The sequence below is a fragment of the Papilio polytes genome, unplaced genomic scaffold, assembly GCF_000836215.1.
Source record: "Papilio polytes unplaced genomic scaffold, Ppol_1.0 DF824191.1, whole genome shotgun sequence".
NCBI lineage: Eukaryota > Metazoa > Arthropoda > Insecta > Lepidoptera > Papilionidae > Papilio > Papilio polytes.
In genome coordinates this window covers 919937-939505 of record NW_013525013.1, presented here as the reverse complement: position 1 = coordinate 939505, position 19569 = coordinate 919937, and the positions used below count along the sequence as shown (strand labels likewise).

General features: G+C 34.6%; 4 protein-coding genes and 2 non-coding genes across 6 annotated transcripts in view; 3 read left to right on the top strand and 3 right to left on the bottom strand.

Moving 5' to 3' along the window:
• LOC106110697 overlaps positions 1 to 1481 on the bottom strand; it is a 3158-nt gene extending 1677 nt beyond the window's left edge. Inside the window, exons 1-2 of the mRNA XM_013292597.1 lie at positions 1373 to 1481; positions 2 to 529 (exon numbers count right to left, since the gene is read on the bottom strand). Coding sequence (XP_013148051.1) covers positions 2 to 137 — 136 coding nt within the window. The 5' untranslated portion in view covers positions 138 to 529; positions 1373 to 1481. The remainder of the gene's footprint in view (position 1; positions 530 to 1372) is intronic.
• A 3531-nt stretch (positions 1482 to 5012) lies between these two features.
• Trnal-uaa lies at positions 5013 to 5096 on the bottom strand. Its single transcript has one exon. It is a non-coding gene; the product is annotated as a tRNA-Leu (tRNA).
• Positions 5097 to 6502: 1406 nt separating this feature from the next.
• On the bottom strand, positions 6503 to 8848 carry LOC106110798. Its single transcript, XM_013292705.1, has 3 exons — positions 8735 to 8848; positions 8048 to 8218; positions 6503 to 6726 (listed from the first exon to the last, which is right to left on the bottom strand). The coding sequence occupies exons 1-3, from the start codon at positions 8787 to 8789 to the stop codon at positions 6521 to 6523; spliced, it is 432 nt and encodes a 143-aa protein (XP_013148159.1). The 5' UTR covers positions 8790 to 8848; the 3' UTR covers positions 6503 to 6520.
• Trnal-uaa lies at positions 7007 to 7090 on the top strand. The gene has a single exon. It is a non-coding gene; the product is annotated as a tRNA-Leu (tRNA).
• A 5491-nt stretch (positions 8849 to 14339) lies between the features above and the next one.
• On the top strand, positions 14340 to 17869 carry LOC106110785. The gene is made up of 3 exons (XM_013292691.1): positions 14340 to 14508; positions 16632 to 16840; positions 17380 to 17869. The coding sequence occupies exons 1-3, from the start codon at positions 14454 to 14456 to the stop codon at positions 17515 to 17517; spliced, it is 402 nt and encodes a 133-aa protein (XP_013148145.1). The 5' UTR covers positions 14340 to 14453; the 3' UTR covers positions 17518 to 17869.
• Positions 17870 to 18174: 305 nt separating this feature from the next.
• Positions 18175 to 19512, top strand: LOC106110809. Its single transcript, XM_013292715.1, has 3 exons — positions 18175 to 18269; positions 18785 to 19005; positions 19314 to 19512. Exons 1-3 carry the CDS (start codon positions 18218 to 18220, stop codon positions 19461 to 19463), a joined length of 423 nt encoding a protein of 140 aa, XP_013148169.1. The 5' UTR covers positions 18175 to 18217; the 3' UTR covers positions 19464 to 19512.
• The last annotated feature ends 57 nt before the right edge of the window (positions 19513 to 19569 follow it).

The following is a 19569-nucleotide window of genomic DNA, read 5'->3' as shown; positions in this document are numbered from 1 at the left end:
CCAGGGAAATCTTTCTCCAATACCTTAAGACGTTTCATCACTTCCATTCCTAGACCAACACAGGTGTGCTTGTGAGCCCTAATAGGCGGATTGTACTTCGGGAAGAACTCTTCTAGAGTTTCATCCGATGAAGCCATGTACGAGTCGTACAATGTAAGGAAGTTGTTGACGGAATCATAGTTTTCGGAGACTACTAAACGGCTCAATATCGCCTCGGCTTTTGCGACCAGATCCTCGTACTGCTGCAAGGAGAGGCGCAGAGCCGGGCGCGGGGCCCCCCACCGCGGAGGTGGCAGGGGGTGGTCCGCCGGCCACTGGGGACCGGGTTTAGGAAGACCGGAGCCGAGTCAGCTCAACCACTCGGCGCCCCAGCGGCCCATAACGCGGCGGATGGCGCGCTCCTCGCTCGAGGTGGAGGCCAAATCAGTCGGGGCCGGTTCGCGGCCCGCGACCCCTGTGGCCCCCACGCCCTGCGACGCTTCCGGAGACCACTCTATGTCCTTACTTAACGGTTTTATATTTAACGATTCTGTAAAAAGGAAAAAAAGACATTTTAATTTGCCAGTTGTGCTTGTTCCAATTCTACTATCGAGTTGCTCTGTATCTTTCGCCTAGTAACAAAACAATGTGGTTCAAGCAATCCCTAACATGACCGTAATACTGCGATACCTGAACTAAGTAAACATGTAGTGGGATGTTGTACTTAATTGAATTGAGAAAAAAAAAGCGCTACGTTACTGGATGAGTCATTTTTTCATGTCTAATGATACATTCTACTCCATTATTTACGACAGAAAACAAACGTCTACGAGAAAAAGTTTGGGAATCTACTCTTTGATGTTCGATTTTTACTATGACGCATAATGTAGTGTCATAAGTAACGACGACCAACCCTTAACTTAGTGCCATATTATGTAATTGCTGACTCATCCGCGTCATTCGTCATTCAAGGTCATTGAAGGGATGTGTTTCAATATCAAATAGACTATATTAACTAAGTTATAGAGGGAAAAGTCTTTGTTAATGTACTTTTTAATACGTTAAAGCACAAACAAAATTCTATTTACAAAATACGTCACGTGAATCTATATTTACACGTGAGAAACACGTGTTTGTCATTGTATACAATAAACGTCTGGTTCAATAACATTGAAAATCAGCCTGCAAATTCAACCTTCAATTATTTGTTCTCATTGGTTTATTTAAATCATGACTTTTAACAAAACAAATACAGATAAAATAAGCATCGTCAATGCAAAAACATAAATGGCGTCATTAAATGAAATAATTGTTTATAACCAGCTGAGTTATAAAATAATTTGAATATTGTATGGATAGTTTGTTAATAGATAAAAAATAAAGTTGTACATACCCATTTCTCTGGCTGTAAGCCCGGTCTGAACTGAAGATGTGCTCTAAGTGCGACTTTCTTTGTTTACCTTTGAAAATAAACTGGTTCGATCTGCGTTCGCGCGGGGCATATAAAGCGTCGTTTCCGTTTGGCTTCCTCTCCCCTTGCCCCCTTTTCCTGCGTCATTCACATTCCGCGTGCGATGTGTGCCTTGTGCCGTGTTCAGATTCTATTTGTGTGTGTGACGCGTCAAAACAAAACGCGCACATGGTAACTGTTTATACTGTAAATACTGTAGCATGTGTGCAAGGTTTATGCAGCAAAATACCTTAACAACAATGAGACTTATCGCTCCTTACATATCAATAAGTACTCGACGACAGGTCTCATTTCAACTTGACAACAAAAAATTCCACCAGATTTAAACCCAGATCGGTGAAAATGTGATAATTAAGAAGATACTTCCACAAATTAAAATTATAATATACTTATAATAAATGAGTCTGTAATTTTTTTCTTACTGGAAGCCATACATGTGCAACCTTCGGTCTGCTGTCAGTTTGAACATGTAGGAAGAAGAATCCAGTGTCCAGTTTCAACTAATTTAAACAAAACGTTGTATTGTTTTTAAAATTAGTTTAAATTATAATTAATTAAAATACGTCGCATTCTTTTTTTAAATCCACTTTATTTCTAATGGGATCAGAGTTAAGTAAAATATAGCGATTGACCCTTTCTAAGTAATTTATAAACGATGTTTTGTAATCTAGAAAATGGATGACGAAATAAAATGATTAGCGTTACCTTTATTACTCAATCAGTACAAAAACCATCACACTAAGTGCTAACCATTAAGGCTGGGCAGTGACCTTGATCCCTACAGTACAGTCGTGTACAAAATACAAAATGCTCTATCTCTTTGTACTAAAGTGTACTTTTACTTGTATGCAGAACTGTACTTTGTCTAGTGTATAGTTTCGATCGATATTGAGGTGTAGCACAACCTCAATTCAATGGAATTTGGGATCAATATTTCGTATGACCATGATTTTGTTAAAATGTTCGGACACGAACATAAGAAAACGATATGAAAATAAAAATTAAATTCCGCTTCTTTATGCAATCATTAGATGAAATGCGGAATTACTTCCACTTGAGAAACTCTATGACAACTATTAAAGCACATAATGACACAAGCTATCTTTTATCCCTTTTCAACATGCACAAAACATGGTACGAAAGAACAGGACAGACGAAACATTAATGACGTCTGAGGAATGGCCGGAAATATTACAATTTATCTACACTGTATCATGAACGAAGGCGTGGGGAAACAATTAGAATATTAGTCGTTTGTTTGCTCGAACTGTGACGTTGTAGTGATTCACAGAAACGAACCATAATACGGGGAAAAATAATTACGTAATACCATGAAAGTACTATAGACTGTTTAAAGTCGCTAAACTTAGTAATAACTATAGCTTGTTTGTTTACTTTATTACTGTTGTGAATTCTAAATAAGTGGGCATTTTTCTGTAATTTTCATTTTCTTTCTACGAATTGAACCAATTACAACGGAACAAAAGTAACACAAAGCATATTTTATTGCGTAACATTTTTGTTTTTAAAAACTTTGCCTTTAAAGATTCTAGCTTTCGCCCGCATGGAACTAAATCTAGATTTAGTAGCCTATGTGTTTTTCCACACTGTCCTCTACATCTATGCCAAATTTCATAAAGATTCGTTCAGTCGTTTAGGCTACAAACTCTAACAAACATCCGTCTAAACTTTCGCATTTATAATATTAGTAAAATTTCATTATTCAGTACCGTATAATAAATATTATATCTCCTTTAGCCCCAATAAAGTTTGAATAGCACTGTACCTACTCATGTAATAGTAATAAATAAAATATTTAAAAGGGGAAATACCTATACCCTAAATTATCTACTTGACATACGTTATGATATACGCTTGTCAATACAGATAGGGTGGACAGAGATTAAAATATTGCTACTTTATCTAAACACTGTTAGTGAATTGTACATTTTTTGTAAAAATCAAGGTTCTCTAATCATTGTCTTATATTAAAACTAGCTTTCGTTTGTGACTCCGTCCGCGTGGAATTAAAAAAGCAATAGTGAGTAGCCTATGTGTTCTTCCAGATTATCCTCTACGTCTATGCCAAATTTCATTGCAATCCGTTCAGCAGTTTAGGCAAACTCTACAAACAACAAACTCTACAACAAACATCCATCCATCTAAACTTTTGGATTTATTACTTTAGTTAAGTAATTAGTAAGGTCGGTAATATTGTTATGTTCACACTATCTCATGATACTTAGAAAAATGTTTAAAAGACTAATGTATCTTAATTCTTTTGTTTTGACGTAAAACATTTATTTTCGTATAGCGATAAAATCTTATGTAAACAGACAACAGTTAAGTCAATATTAACATACATTTATGAAGTAAATACAGAGAAATAAGTGTTAAAAGAATTATATTCGAAAGTAGTATTGAATATTATTTAATATTGTAAATAATGTCAACAATTCCATGACCGCGTCTATCATTGTTTTGATTAAATATTGCATTGAAACTGCGCAATATGTTGTGTTTGTAAATACAAGCGTTATCTTCGGAAAAGTACCGGACGAAATCTCTGGTAATCTCTGGAACAGAATTGTAGAAAATTTAAACGATAACAAACTCTATTCCATTTTTATAAGGTATAAAATAAAACAGTCTTATGTAAACGCACAAAACGCACACTAACGCAATACACACATGCGCAATCAGATACACACTAACACAAATACAGATTCAAAATAAGCGTTTATTTCTTGAGTCGGAGGAGCTATGTTTCTTTTTTTACTAAAATTGATGACGTACACAGTATTTATTAATACATGGATTAAAATATATTTGTAACTAACTAGAGTCGTATTCAATAGCCAATAATAAATTTGTTATTTACCTCATAACCTCAATTTATATGCCTGTTAATAAAACCCACAAATACACTGCAATTTCGTTTAGTATAATAAGATTTTGAGGTTATTCTGTTTTGGAATATTACTGCTGAAATGTGGATAAGGTTAAAACAATTAATAACCAATTAATAAAATATTATTCTCCAAATAAAGAAATTATTTTGACATTGTTTCCTATTTCCTAATCTAGCAGAGCACTCAATCAAAATGTCTAACACTAAGCAATTTTATCGACTTAGACAAAGCATTTTAAATCTTACTGTATGAGGATAAGATTGCTTATTTATTTTATTATCGGAAAGTACTTTTGAAACAAGCTTAGGAAGTCGATACACTTAACAAAGAAAAGAATGTCTAGACAGGGAAGGGGAAGGGATTGAAATATGAGGGAAAGATAAGATTGTCGTGTTGTGTGAAAACTGTACAAGTGGATATTTGAAAAGGGGATCTTATATTTTCTGATTGGAAAATAAAAATAAAATGGTTTTAGTGTAAGTAATTAGCAATAAGGGCAATTTAAAATGTTAAATCTAGGTGTGTAGCCATAACGTTTTTTTCATAGCATTTTAGGTTAAGTGACCCTGATTAAACATTTATGTTTGCAGGAAATTTATTTATACGCAATAAGGAAAATTTAGAAGAAAAAAAAAACAAAAAAAAGTTTCTGTCAGGTGTGGGGTTCGAACCCACGCTCCCTCTCGGGAACCAGAGCTTAAATCTGGCGCCTTAGACCACTCGGCCAACCTGACTTATGACTACGGGTTGCAAATTATTGATTAAATGCGTTTTTCAATATCAAAAAAATTATTTCATTACATCAGATGGAAATAATTACGTGTTAATTAAATTTACTCGTCTATTAATAAACGTTAAAATCAAATTCATTTTTAATAAATAATGATTATATTTTAGACAAAAATGTAAGATGTATCTTGATTTTAAGTTTTATTCAGTATAATTGATCGAATCGAAAATAAATACTAAGAAACGTAATTATTTCTATCTTGTTGGGTTTTTATTGATTTTGCTACAGAAAAATGAGCCATCTCGTGATTAAAAGTAGCACTATAGAAACTTAAGAAGTGTAAGTTATCGCCACTAGATGGCGCTTAACAGTAATAAATACGTTTTTTTTTTCAGAAATATAATGCATTTATGCTTTTACTAGCTGTTGCCCACGACTCCGTCGGGTATTGAAAAATAAAAGTAAGTAGCCTATGTGTTCTTCCGGACTATGCTTTACGTATATGCTAAATTTTATCGAGATCCAGCAATTAAGACTACAAACTCTAACAAACATCCATCCATCCATCAAAACTTTCGCATTTATGATATTAGTAAGATATATTGCTTATTCTCTTACATTACCTATCAGACTACATTAAATGTAATTTCTAGTAATGCTTCTAAGAAAAATGGGAACTCATGCCTCCCATTCTTTATTGACGGATTAAATTACCAAAAGATTCTGTGGAATAAACATTGATTTTTTATAATATAACAATACTCCATTCTAAGTTAAAGTTTATTCAAATGTATGGAATTGTCGTCCTCTGTGGAACACAAAGCGGGGGCATCCGACGTGACAGCACGTGATGGCGGGCTTCCGCCATATTGTCGCATGAATGTAGGCCACTGGCCTCTCTTTAGCGTATTATAAAGGCGGGAACTGGGAACCAGAGAGCATTATAATTTTTAAAGATTTTTTTACAATGGAACTGCATCATTCAGCCATAAATTTTGGAAACCAAAGATTAAGCAATTTAACAGATAATCCAGAATCCTTCATTTGAATTTTATTGCGAAATAATAAATTAAGAAATAAAAAGTACATCATATGGTATAAGTTTTCTTGTGCATGTGTTTTATTCTCCAGACTTGACGTAGACGCGACCTTTGAACAACCTTTCTACTTGAACGGTTATCGCTCCCATAAACGATTTTACGTCTATATTGATACTATAGGTTAAACTATTACATTATTATTGAATAGTTAAAGATACAAAGCTAAGCATTTTATTGTGTTTGCAGTTCGACTTGCAATAAACTTAATTTCATAAATTTTAACTGTGGACTTTCACTAAAACTGGAAACATCAATACTGGATAATTCAAGAATAGAAGCTACAGTAATGAATAGTACAATAAACAACATATCAATTTAAAAAACTTTACTACAAACAAATAACCAGTATACCAAGAGCCGTAACAAGGAAGGTAGTATATGATAGCGCGGTTCCAGCATTACAGTCGTCTTGGAAGCACTGACAGACGGTCTCTAGATGGTCCTCGTTGTCCGCCTTGTAGCAGTCCCTGTGGTGACGCACCCAGCCGCAGCCCCGGGTCACTCGGACCTCGGGTTCATGACCTTTGAACATTACTGCAAAAAAAAATGTTTTGGTAACACTGATTGAGTCCAACGTGTTAGCAGTATCAAATTCATTCTGAAACTAATCTATCGCACAACTGTTTAGTCTTCCTTTGATTCTTCTAAGCTAATATGGAGGCGAACTACTCGATTATTAGTTGTGTAACTAAACAGTTGAAGGCTGCAAAACAATCGACAATCGCACAACAGTTGGGCGACAGTTTAGTCGAAGTGTGCATTCTTATGGCGTGCGATAGTATGAAGTATAATTTATTGTTGTGATTGCGCATGTGTCAGGTTGGCCGAGTGGTCTAAGGCGCCAGATTTAAGCTCTGGTTCCCGAGAGGGAGCGTGGGTTCGAACCCCACACCTGACAATGACGTGTACACTTTTTTATTGTTTTTACTAAAATATATTGACAGAATTTCAAACTCACAATTTAAAAAAAATGACAAAAATGGATTTTTTAGTTAAAGTTCCTGTTTCATATCTTAGGAGAAATCGTTCTAATAACTTTTAGATAACCTGTATTCGATAACCTATTCTTGTAAATTTAATCTATAGTAATATAATAAAGCGTAAACACATTTTGTGGCGTAGGATGTCAGCAATCACAGCATATTTTCGAATAATTATTTCTTTTAAAAAAGCCATACAATTACCATATGGTTTAGGCTATATATTTTCACACTATTAAACTTAGGGAATAAACAAATTGAAAAAAAAAACCTTTATGCCTGCCATTATTAAGGAAGCAAGGTTATTATGGTAACGGTAATTTTGACATTTGCAATTTATAATTTAATAAATGTAAACAATAAAATAAAGTTTTTATAATGTCATGCGGATAAAGCCGTATGCGAACTAGTGTTACAATATTTAAGCATTTAATTGAGATATCTAACTGAGTAGTTTAGATTCGGGTAAAAATATAAAAACCCATATACTCTGATAATTTCGTAGTTATTAAAAAAAGTTGTTTATGATAAACTTTATTTGTTAAGATATTAATGTTTAAAAAACAGTAACATGTAAACTGTGTTTAACGGAATCGAACCCTTAATTGTTACTAAAACCATGTGGTTATAGGCGGTTCTAAAGTTAATGCAGGCTACACACTTTAGGTTTTGCCCGAAAGATTTGACCTTGAACAACCGTGTATTGTTTTGCCACACATACGTAGTCCCGGCATTAGGTTTACCAACGCCCTGGACGCATTATCTACGGCACCTTTCAACTATTCCTTGGAGGTTTCCTGTGAGACTGTAATTTCGAGTCCTGTACGCTAGTGTTTTCGTGTAAAGTGAAAACCATATCAAAACAAGTTACGAACTGGTCTGCACAATCTTCCTGCAGAAGAAGTCCTTCCTGTTAGGAGCTTCGACGTCAGCTTGGCAGTCGATGGTACCAAGAAACTTTCTGACAGTCTCCGCGTCGTATACCGTAGGGTCCAGGCACATCGAGTTATTAGCGCTGTTGCAATCATAACAGCGGATACTGAACACTGCGGGGAACAATAATTAATGTAATCAAAGAAAAAAACTAAAAAGACTGTAACACTAATGGCTGGAATACAAACACACAAACATCGGATCACAAATTACAGGAATTTAGACTGAGAAGTTAACTATTAAGCCAATTTAATGTTAATTGTACACTAAGAGTGATCCTCAGTGTTGATTTGTCACACTCAATCTATGCTGATAAGGAAATCGCGCCAAATAATAACCTTCATCACTCTCTACTTCAAGGGAATGAATATTTTAATTAATTACATTATGGGTCATAGCAAGGATAATCTTACTAATATTATAAATGTGAAAGTTTAGATGGATGGATGTTTGTTAGAGTTTGTACCCTAAAAGGCTGAACGCGTCTCGACAAAATTTTGCATAGATGCAGAGGATAGTCTGGAAGAACACATATGCTACTTCCTTTTGTTGTTTTAATTCCACGCGAACGGAGACGCGGGCGAAAGCTAATTAAAGTAATAAATAATTAATTAACAGTTAAAACTTACCATAATCAACACAATTGAATAGCAAAAATGCAGATATTATCGTTATTACGAGCATTTTGTTTTAAATGAATATTTTTTTATCTGTTATGTCAAAAGGGCAACGACAGCGGAGGCCAGCGGCGGCTGTCAAACTGCAGTGTCACTTGACATTCAATAAAGCATCGGCTTTATGTTAATACGGTGACAATAAGCGGACTTATTCTGAACAAATTTATTTTTTAATAGTTCTAACATCCTAATAAGTAAAAAATGTTTTTAGTAAGATATATTTATTAATATCCTTAAAAGCAGTTATTAGTAACTAAACTTATATAAATAGAATAAATAATATTTGTACTAACAATAACAAGATATAGAAATAATAATGGTTTTGAGCAATTTTTGTTTTTTAATAAACCCTAATTGATCACAGGCAAAGAAATCATTTTACTCTTGATTTAGGAATTGTCCATACAATGACTTACAAATATTAAATTTATCTTTAAACGTTACATAAATGTTTTATAAGATTTTAGATGACTAGATATAATATTGATATTAACGCAACGTGCGATGGATTTTTAACAACTATTTACCATACATATAAGTGAATAAATAACCTTACAAATGGCCAGATTCCTTTAAAGATTACTCCTCCAATTATTTAAATAAAGAAAGATGACTGACAGAGTCCCAAGAACTGTCAGTTTGACGTTTTCCAAGATATTTCCCGCGTTACACATGTCACCGAAGCATTGACAGACGGTCTCCAAGTGATCTTTGTTGTCTGCCGTGTAGCATTCTCTCTTGTGCTTCACCCAGCCGCAACTACGAATTACCCGGAGGTCAGGAGTCTGCTCCGGATGTAAGACTGTAAAATAAAACAGAAATTATAAATAAATTTCCTATCCTTTAAATATGCACTAAATTTAACAAGAATTAATGTTAATAATGCTACATCATTGGTAAAAATCACTAATGGATGGCGACTTACTTTACTATCGCACTGATATCGTTATAACATCGTTTGACCTTCCCAGAATATGACTTGACACGCACTGTTAACTTTGGACTGCGTATATTCCATTCAATATGCTGCATAAAAACTAACTTATATACATTGTGTTGGCTTATACTAAAACGGATGTATCAAATATCCTCTAATTAAATTCGAACTGGGCTACGGTAAACGTAGTAAAATGGCAAGACTATTGCATACTTAAATTTCACAGAGTACTACAATAAGTAATAGTTAAAAAAGATAAAAACATAATATGTCCCATATAACTAAAAAAATACTAACTCAACGAAATTATCAATATGAAAAAGATTTTCAGATTTTATACTTTGAATTAATTTAAATTTTCCTGCGTTATATTTCACTAGAAGCCAGACGGCGACTGTCTGAACGTGAGTATAAACTGGGATATATAAGTCGGTCAGTCATTGTAATCTCTTTGACGCATAAAGGGGTAGAACCGGATAGGTTTGGTTTTGTGCGTGAGTCTATCGTCTCGCGGAAAGGTATGCCTCTGGAAGAGGAAACATTAATAAAGCAAAACATAATTCGCGGGAATGAGGTCGCTGTAAATTCCTCAGTGTCACATGGTATGAAAGTAATTGTTTTTTACAAGGAAACAAAGTATGACTATAATATACTCGTATTAATATAACTATAGCGTAAGCGATTCGTTTTTAAAATCCCAAGGATATTGAGTTTACAGAAGGCAGCTTCATGGTAATAAAGTTTCCAACACACAGCGCCATCTAGTGAACGCATCATAACAACTCAAAACAAAAATAGGAAAGGGTTTGTAATCTCGAGGGATTAACGTATCTCGGTTATAGTTGAATAAGTTCTAGGTACGCATTTTAAATAAATAAATAATAAACAAAACATCTTTATTGTTGTCATTAAATAAAAATTAAACAGGTTAGTACGCATTTTCCATTGATGAAAAAACAACGCCATCGTATTTCCGCATTTTAAAAATAAAGTCGTCATAATTTCTAGATACTTATAAACGGTAAGCCTGTTTTCTAAATAATGCTAAAAAAGTTATAAAATTATAAATCCCAACTTGGTCTATTAGTTGCATTTAAATTGAAGATTTATTTTGAATCTGTGTGTTCATTCTACACGATGCGTTTATCTTTGCCGTTAGCAGGGCGAGTTGTATCTAGGTCTACTGTAATTGAGTTAGTTGATTAACGGAAAAGAATCGTTTGCGAGTCGCCTATTGCTTGTGACCCAATGACTCGCCAGTTGTTTCGAAGCACAGAATTAAAATTAAAAATAAAATTTTATTTTGAATGTATATCTTTGACAGGACTGTTTTGGGTATTATACCCAGGTGTTGACCTACAAACGATAAATTTTAATCTTTGAAAATTGACTTAGTTATTCACGTATTTATCAAAATATTGTTGTTAACAGATAATTAAAAGCGTTTCTAAATATTAAGTAACTATACCATTAATTTACATATTTTTTATTATTTTCTTTTAATGCAGCAGTAACCATTTAAGAATACATTTGGTCAATGTCAGATAATAAAATCTCTTTTAAAAATAGTTTCAAAATATCCTGTGGTTTTTTATAAGTGATGTAGTTACTGGGTCGGATAATCAGTAGTGTGTAGCCGCTGCGAGCTGTGAGGAGGAAGTACAGCAGATTGGCAGGAAGACCCGCCCCGCAATTGATGCTCACGAGACCAATCTTGCACACACGGACGACATATAAATACAAATACTTTATTGGTAACAGTGAATTACAGGTTATAATGTTATAAATTATATAGATATTCTGTACGTATACTCTGTATATATATTATAATCATTGTAGCCGAAAAAAAATTCTCGACACTTATATGTATTTCTTTTATTTTATTTCTAAACTAGCAATTGCCGGCGACATCGTCCACGTAATATTAAGATAAAAAAGTAGGCTATAATATGCCCTTCAGTGAAAGTCCATTCGAAATCGGCCCAGTCGTTACGGAGATTACCCGGGACAAAAGCGGCTAACGGACAGACAGACAAAACAAAATTTAAATGCGATTTTCGTTATCAGCATTGCAAATACATGATCTTTCCGAAATCTGCAATTTTTGCTTATGATATTACAAACAGACACTCCAATTTTATTGGCCTATATATCCAATTACAGGATGGTAGCCGCAGCGAATACGAAAAACGGTTATACACTATGTACTATTGAAATATCTAGATTTTGCACGGCTAGTTGAATTACGGCATTATAGATTGACTTTTAGACTTGCCTTAATACCAAATTTTCAATCTACCTCATTGTAAATTGTTTCTACAAGCGTTTGTTAGCCTTTGACATCGATTAACATTAGCCTGCTCCAAATTATTTTAACAATAATGATACAATAGTCTGTTAAATGTAATTTCTTTATTTCGTATTTTAATGTCAACGAAATGCAGAAACTCAAGATAACTGAATATGGAGCACAATTAATGTTGGATTTATGAAAAAAAAAACCTATAACGTGCAAAGTTGAATTGATTTCAAGAAATATGAATAAATTATAAAAAGTAGTCTATGTGTTCTTCCAGAGTATGCATTACTTCTATGCCTTTCATCGAAATCCGTTCAGCAGTTTAGTGTAAGAACTATAACAAACATCCATCCATTTAAACTTTCGCATATATTATATTAGTAAGATAACGGCCTGTCCCATCAAATTGTAAATTTTTTATCTGACAGTGACGTCATTTTTAAGCTATCTGGGCCTCTATCATTCAGTGATGGGACAGGCCCTAAGTGAGATTTCAGATTTCCAAATAAACATCATCGTCCTGTTTTTATTCCATTCCATTTAGGGTATATGCACCAGGTTTTACCTTCTAGATCTAAGACATTAAAATAATATGCTTACAATAAAAAAAACCGTTCATCGTCTAAAATGCCTACATGTGTTAGTGTGCGCAGGATACTTGACAATTTGCGTTTGGCACGCGGCAGCGCGTAGAGGCCGCGTACATCACGCTAATGGGCTGTACAGGAAACGCTGCGATCATTCCCGCCCACTTGAATAACTAAGTACTGGACAAACACATTACATGACACGGCTAACTTCCTGATAAATAAGATTACTTACTAGCTTTTGTTCAATACCCCCCGTTAACAACAAAAGTAAGTAAGCTATAAGTTCTTCCAGACTATGCTCTACATGTATGCTAAATTTCATCGAGATCCGTTCAGCAGTTTAGGCTATAAATTCTAATAAAAATCCATCTATCTAAACTTTCGCATTTCGCAAGAAGTAAGATGGTATTGCCATAAGAATATGTAGAAAACTTTACAATTTAGTTTTAATTGTAAAATAGATGACAGAAGTATGGTAGATTGAAATAAAACAAGCGCAAAAAAAGTGAGAATAATTCAATCTAGAAGTTTCCTATTTTGCCTGTATCCAAAGCAATAACCATAGGTCAAAGCGGACGATATAGCGATGTATTGACAAAGGGCGCGTCCTTTGCGACCTCAATGCGCCCTAATTGAATTGGATCTCATGTGTCAATTGGAACAACGAATAGATTGTACAATATACTTACAATAGACGCAGTAAATGAATGCTTAAATACAAAAAAATATGGCGTATCTATAATTTTATTAACTAAAAGCTGTTCCGGTGCGACTTCATCCGCATGAAATTATGTAATTTTTTTTATTGCTTACATGTGTCAAATTATCAATTGCAAATGTCAAAATGACATGACGTGATGACAAACCATGACAACCTTACTTCCTTGATGTTGGCATCAACTTTTAGTCTCTTTCCCACTTTAGGGTTTTTATCCGAAATATTTAAGTTAATGACGTGAAAATATATAGCCTAAAGCGTGACATAAGTGTAGAGCTTTTTATTAAAAAAAGAACTATTCGAAAATTTTCTGCAATTGCTGACATCTTAGGCAACAAAGAAGTGTGTGTTTACGCTTTATTATAATAGTATAGATAAAACCGTATTCAAAATAAGTTTGATTCGTAACAGCGTTCAGTGTCCTATTGTACACTGGAATCGAATCCCAACCGAGCCAGCAGTAGCCAGTAACCATGATGCATTGCTTAATCCGGTTAATTTGGTTGAAACAATAACTGTATTCAGATTCTTGCTAATGTAATCAGGCCTTGCTAATGTATTTGTAGAGTGAAATCATTGTTGATATTAATTGAGTTAAAACACATTGTTTCGTACTTAATAAAGATTAATTAATACTTATATGAATATACGAAGAACTTAACTAAATGTAGTATTTCATTGCTGCGGTTTGAGTAACAAAATGATTTAAGGTACATTTAATTTTCCTTACATCCAGAACAATAATGTTCAAAGATTGTAAATGTCAGGTTTAAGAATAGTTCGACTATCACTGGGGGCATAGTCGCACCCTCAGATCCAGCCCGATACTTTCCGTATCCAGGTGTGGGTTACATTGCACAACCGGTGACATCCAGAGTCATCTTAGACGATATCCTTATTCAATATACCGTCGTATATGTTAACCAATTTACCGGTATTACTGGCAATTGGATAAACGTCGCTCACCGTTCATTTAGATGATAGATATAACATCAAAGCGTGGACTAGTAGCACCTATTTGTTAGCCAGTCGTATTTCAGAGAGACGCGCGCGCGGTACTGGCCGGCGGGAACCGGCGCGAGCGGGCCCATTACTGGTGCGACTACCTAAACGCCCCAATTTACAAAATGGCGCAAGTGACGCTGTGCGTTTTGGCGGTAATTTGTAGCTTGCTGCATCAAGGTTTGTTATTATGCTCAATTGGTGATTGATTCTGTGGTTTTGTAATTAATTTTTGGGCTTTATGTATAGAAATATAAAGATGATTTTAGGTCGAGAATTTGTTAATTATTTTCGTTACGCATACATACGAAAGCTTTACGCTTCAATACTAAACTACTCTTTTATAACCTAAGTTTTAAATCAATAGCAATTTTGATTACGAATTCGATTTTTGTCGAATATGCTTTTTTATCTGAAAACCAGCAGCGATTACTATTGTTGCTGTTATTATAGCTGAGGTGTGGTTTTTCATATGATATGGGATTTGTAAATAACAGTACGCATTTATGAGGAACAAACAATTTTATTCAATAATTTTAAGAACCGTTAAAAAAGAATTACCATAACTTTAAAAAGCAGTTAGTAAATAGGAAGAAAATATGTCTTGAAGTCGGTTTCTACTTATTTAATTCCGCCGTAGAAGCAACGGAAGTCGTTTAAAATCCCTTAACTTTACAATTAAATTTGTTTCTTTAACAGTCTTTTTAGAACTTCGACAATAAAGGATGAGTTAGGTTTAGTTTTTATCAAACTGATATTGTCAAAAAAAGTTAAGTCACTAATTTAACGAGTCCACTCACAGCATTTATCTCGTAAAGCGTAAAGTATTGTAGACTTCTGTTACATGCTTTAGGTTGCCAATATATCAGCTTTCGCATACGATATAGATATTAATGTAAATATTCTATTCCTAGTTTTGCAAGTGACGTATCGCTACAACGGTTTGATGGTTTACCTCCAGTTCACAAATAGAATTTTATATCGTTACATGAAATAGTGTTTCGATATACAGCGCACTTACATCAAGTTAACAAAAATGAATATCTAGAGATACTCTACATGACTTTTCAGACTATAACTACTTCAGTTTTAATTGTACAATTAGCTGCGTATGTCGCATATTGTACTATTCTGTTTATAGGCGTTGGCATTCTACATAAACTAGTAAAGTAATAAAAAAGGTCTAATGGCCGGTTTCCTAGCTACTTTTAATTAGTCGTGTTTTTGATTCGATAACTTCATGAAATGCGTTTCCGAAGTACGAAACTTGAGTTTTAATCTGTTGAAACTTCGATCAACCTAACAGCAATGAATCACTATGTAATCTTACTAATATTATCTTACTTCTTACTAATATTATAAATGTGAAAATTTAGATGGATGGATGGATGTTTGTTAGAGTTTGTAGCCTAAACGGCTAAACGGATTTCGATGAAATTTAGCATATATGTAGAGGATAGTCTGAAAGAACACATAGGCTATTCACTTTTGTTTCTTTTAATTCCACGCGGACGGAGTCGCTGGCGAAAGCTAGTGATAAAATAAATGGAAACTTTGGCAACCCATTTTCTATGCTCTAAAATTGACCTGTCCCACCAAATTGTAAACTGTCTTTTAAAAATCCAACGTGTAAAAAATGTAATGGAAATATCGGATTTTGTTCCCTTATCTGATGACGTCATTTTTAAGCTATCTGAGCCTCTATCAGCCAGTGGTGGGACAGGCCCTAAAGATCATATATCCAAAGTATGTATATAAAACGCTTATTCCTGGATGAGTAAAAATAAACAAGAAACCACAATCAACCTTAAGTGGTCAATTACAGATGTCAGATGTATTTGTCGTGGGTTTGTTAAAGAATGTTTCATAGCCTAGGTTTTAGATTACTTAGTTGCTACCCTGTGAGTCCTAAGATCGATGCAGTATTAATTTAAGGCCAAATACTTAAAAGAATCTTTAATACTTCGCTTCTTAAACAATATTTATCTAATAGACGTTAAGTTTTAAAGGAATATGGTATTCAAACATGGCCTTATCATTTAAAACTCTGTTATATATTTAGAGCAAGCGCACACCTTTGACTAAAGTATCGCACAACTGTTTTACGATTGTCTATTGTTTCGCAGCCAATCAACTGTTAAGTCGCACAACTAAAAATCGAGTTGTCCGCACCTCTATATAAACTCATAAGAGTCAAAGCGAGACTAAACAGTTGTGTTGTATTTACGCTCTAAGATTTGCGTGTTGAAATACAATCGTGGAATTTGTTAAATCCATATGTTAAAGTTGACTTTTGTATGCAGGGTTGGCGATAGTTTGCTACCAGTGCAATAGCCATAATGACTCGCGGTGCTTACTGGATAAACTGCCGGATTCGCTGCGGCTGCCGTGCAGCGGACCTAAGGACACCATGTGCAGGAAGATCACACAGGTGGTAGAGTTCGAGATGAACGGTATGCCGCCAGACAGCCGCGTTATTAGAGGCTGCGGCTGGGATGATACCAGCTATAAGGTACAAGTTTAACATACTCATATGTCCTTAAAGGCTTAAATGTACTTGAATAGACACGATTACGTCTTACTTAACTATGCTAGTTCTGTGACTTGGCTTAAATCGTATGTTTGGGTTTTTATTGTCTTTTGTGCAAATTTTATCACGATATTTTCCTTCTCTGTAGAACGTCGGATAAATCTTTTCCTCACTGACTATCCCTTCTAACAAACGAACGACTATTTTCCCAAAATTTTGTACAGCATTCGAACAAAGTTATTTTTAACCTCCTTTATGGATCCAATCGCCAGCATTCGATCGGGAATCAAATTCTAACATGAGAACTTTCCAGAGGAATTAATAAACAGTACTAATATGGGAAAAGTCATCCAATACGCTGTAGTAGAGGTTAAAAAAGAGAATTTTCTATAACCATTATCACTACCTTATTCTGCTACCGTAGGGCGCGCCGGGTTTTCGTCATCCAAATAACTCTGTCATCCGCCATTTCATTAGAAATTTTTCTATATATTGGTATTGTTACTTCTGTATGTCAACAGGGTCGTTGCTACCAGCGGTCAGGTTTCGGTGGTAGACAGGAGGTATGCTCATGTCTTGAAGACGGCTGTAACTCCGCCACCGTGCCAGTCGGAGCGACCGCCCTAATGCTACTCACACTCGCCTTGCTTAAGTTTTAAACTTATAAATACCATAATTACTAAAGTTACCAGAATCCTAGAATTAGTTGATGTCATTGTAATTATCCTGAATAGCATGGATCTGAAGATATTATGCAGAAGATACGAATGTTATTGTTGAATGGGCTACGATAATTACGATATGGTAATTTAAACCCCTATGTGTTCTTTAAAGAGTTATATAGCTAACCAATTAGCAGATGTAAATGTCAAAGATAGTCTAATAGGTTATAATTATGTCTAACAAACCTTACCTCGAGTGTTAATGTTTTGTAGAACGAAAACGAAATCTTTATTAGCTTATATCGTTGTTTTTGATCTGTGTACATTTATTACAACATTTTTAATTTAATCGTGTTTTATTTACCATCTACAACAAGTATAAATACCTGTTATAGTTGTAGTTTTTAAGATTCCTATGATTTAATATAATTTAGGTAAGGAATGCCTCAAGGATGACAATTGGGGCCAAAAGTCATAAATCTTTTTAATGTCATTAATATTGTATAAACAACGTGTCAGAAAATCGTAACAAAATCAATCTAACAAATTGCATGTTTCCTTTTGTATGATACAATGAGATACGTCCTGTAGCCGTGTAATGACAGAATTGGATCAATGCTATACATATACAGTAGAGAGGTTATATAAGTTGCTAGCTTGGCGTGTCAGTCTGGCCTGACAACGGGGAGGTGCAAGAATGGACACTTTAGCAGTTGCATTTCTTCTCGTTTGTGGATTTATCGAGTACGGTATGTATTTCTTTATCAAACGTATAATATCCTAAATTCGTAAAGATTTTAGTGATAAATAAAATAACGTCCAATTAATAATAATTTGTATTAATTACATCGGATTTAAGTACTTTTTAGTTTATTTGATCCTTATATTTGTATAGTCGTTATATATTTTAATACATAAGTAATTATTTTATAGGTTTACAATTTTAAATCGAACAATTACATAAATGAAAAGCTTAGAAGTTCCTAAACAATCTAGCATTTTATATTCATTTACAGCAAAAAGCTAATTTTCATCGATTGGGATTTGAATTTTGGAGCCATGACGCTTACCGACAATACCTGACTCAAATTAGTTTACCACAAGATCAATGTTGAACGCATTTTAAGCTATTAAACCATATTAAAACGAAGGAAAAAGGACTGAAATAGAATACAGAAGAAAAAACTTCGTACAGACGTTTAACAACAGAATCTTTTAGTGTTCTTTTTCACTATTTCATTGCTAATAAAGTTACAATTTTCAGGATCAACAATAATGTGCTACGAATGCAATAGCGCGACAAACACCTACTGCAGCGCTGCTGTTCTTCCAGAAAGTCTAAAACGGAACTGCTCAGAGCACGACCGCGGCATCACACACACACTCTGCAGAAAGATAGTCCAGCATGTCGAACACGCGGTTAACGGCAAGTATCCTGAGAACAGGATTATACGCTCTTGTGGCTGGGATGAGACCAAATATAAGGTAAGAAAGTAGACTGGTTGGAAACTAATTGCTAATTTAAAGTCAACAGCAGTGGTTGCATAAGTGTTTTGTAAAAGAAATGGGTTATAGAACAACTGGAGGCTCTTTCGAAACTGTAGGTGCTTTGGTCGGCTTTAAGGAAGAGGTAGCTGGACTTGGAAACTCCCATATCATTCTAAAACAGAGTCAAAAATGGGGATAGACAAGTTATTGTATACGGACGACACTTTACTTTTGAGCTGCTATATGATCCACTGTCGTATTATGTTTCGTATAAAGTATATTATAATCTGTGGCTTCTATTCCAGGGTATGTGCTACCACCGCGCAGGGTATGGAGGACGTCAAGAAGTGTGTTCTTGCTTCAGCGATTTCTGCAACAACAGCCACGGTCTAACAGCGCCCAATCTTCTCACTGCGATGCTCATAGCTTACTCCGGGATTGTTCTTGTTAGATAGTTAAATTATCGTAAAGTAGTTAGACGTAACAGGTTCTTTTTAAATAAAGAAATAAGCTTGGCGTTGTTGTATGTGTTTTCTCTTTATGACCCTCAGTTACTCCGAT

Coding starts and splice junctions, on each gene's coding strand:
- LOC106110798 (XM_013292705.1), bottom strand. CDS start 8,789: ATGCTCGTAATAACGATAATATCTGCATTTTTGCTATTCAATTGTGTT. Junction 8,219..8,734: donor ATTCAATTGTGTTGATTATG/GTAAGTTTTAAC, acceptor TGTTCCCCGCAG/TGTTCAGTATCCGCTGTTAT. Junction 6,727..8,047: donor CAGGAAGATTGTGCAGACCA/GTTCGTAACTTG, acceptor TTTTTTTTGCAG/TAATGTTCAAAGGTCATGAA.
- LOC106110785 (XM_013292691.1), top strand. CDS start 14,454: ATGGCGCAAGTGACGCTGTGCGTTTTGGCGGTAATTTGTAGCTTGCTG. Junction 14,509..16,631: donor TTGTAGCTTGCTGCATCAAG/GTTTGTTATTAT, acceptor TTTTGTATGCAG/GGTTGGCGATAGTTTGCTAC. Junction 16,841..17,379: donor GGGATGATACCAGCTATAAG/GTACAAGTTTAA, acceptor GTATGTCAACAG/GGTCGTTGCTACCAGCGGTC.
- LOC106110809 (XM_013292715.1), top strand. CDS start 18,218: ATGGACACTTTAGCAGTTGCATTTCTTCTCGTTTGTGGATTTATCGAG. Junction 18,270..18,784: donor TTGTGGATTTATCGAGTACG/GTATGTATTTCT, acceptor TACAATTTTCAG/GATCAACAATAATGTGCTAC. Junction 19,006..19,313: donor GGGATGAGACCAAATATAAG/GTAAGAAAGTAG, acceptor CTTCTATTCCAG/GGTATGTGCTACCACCGCGC.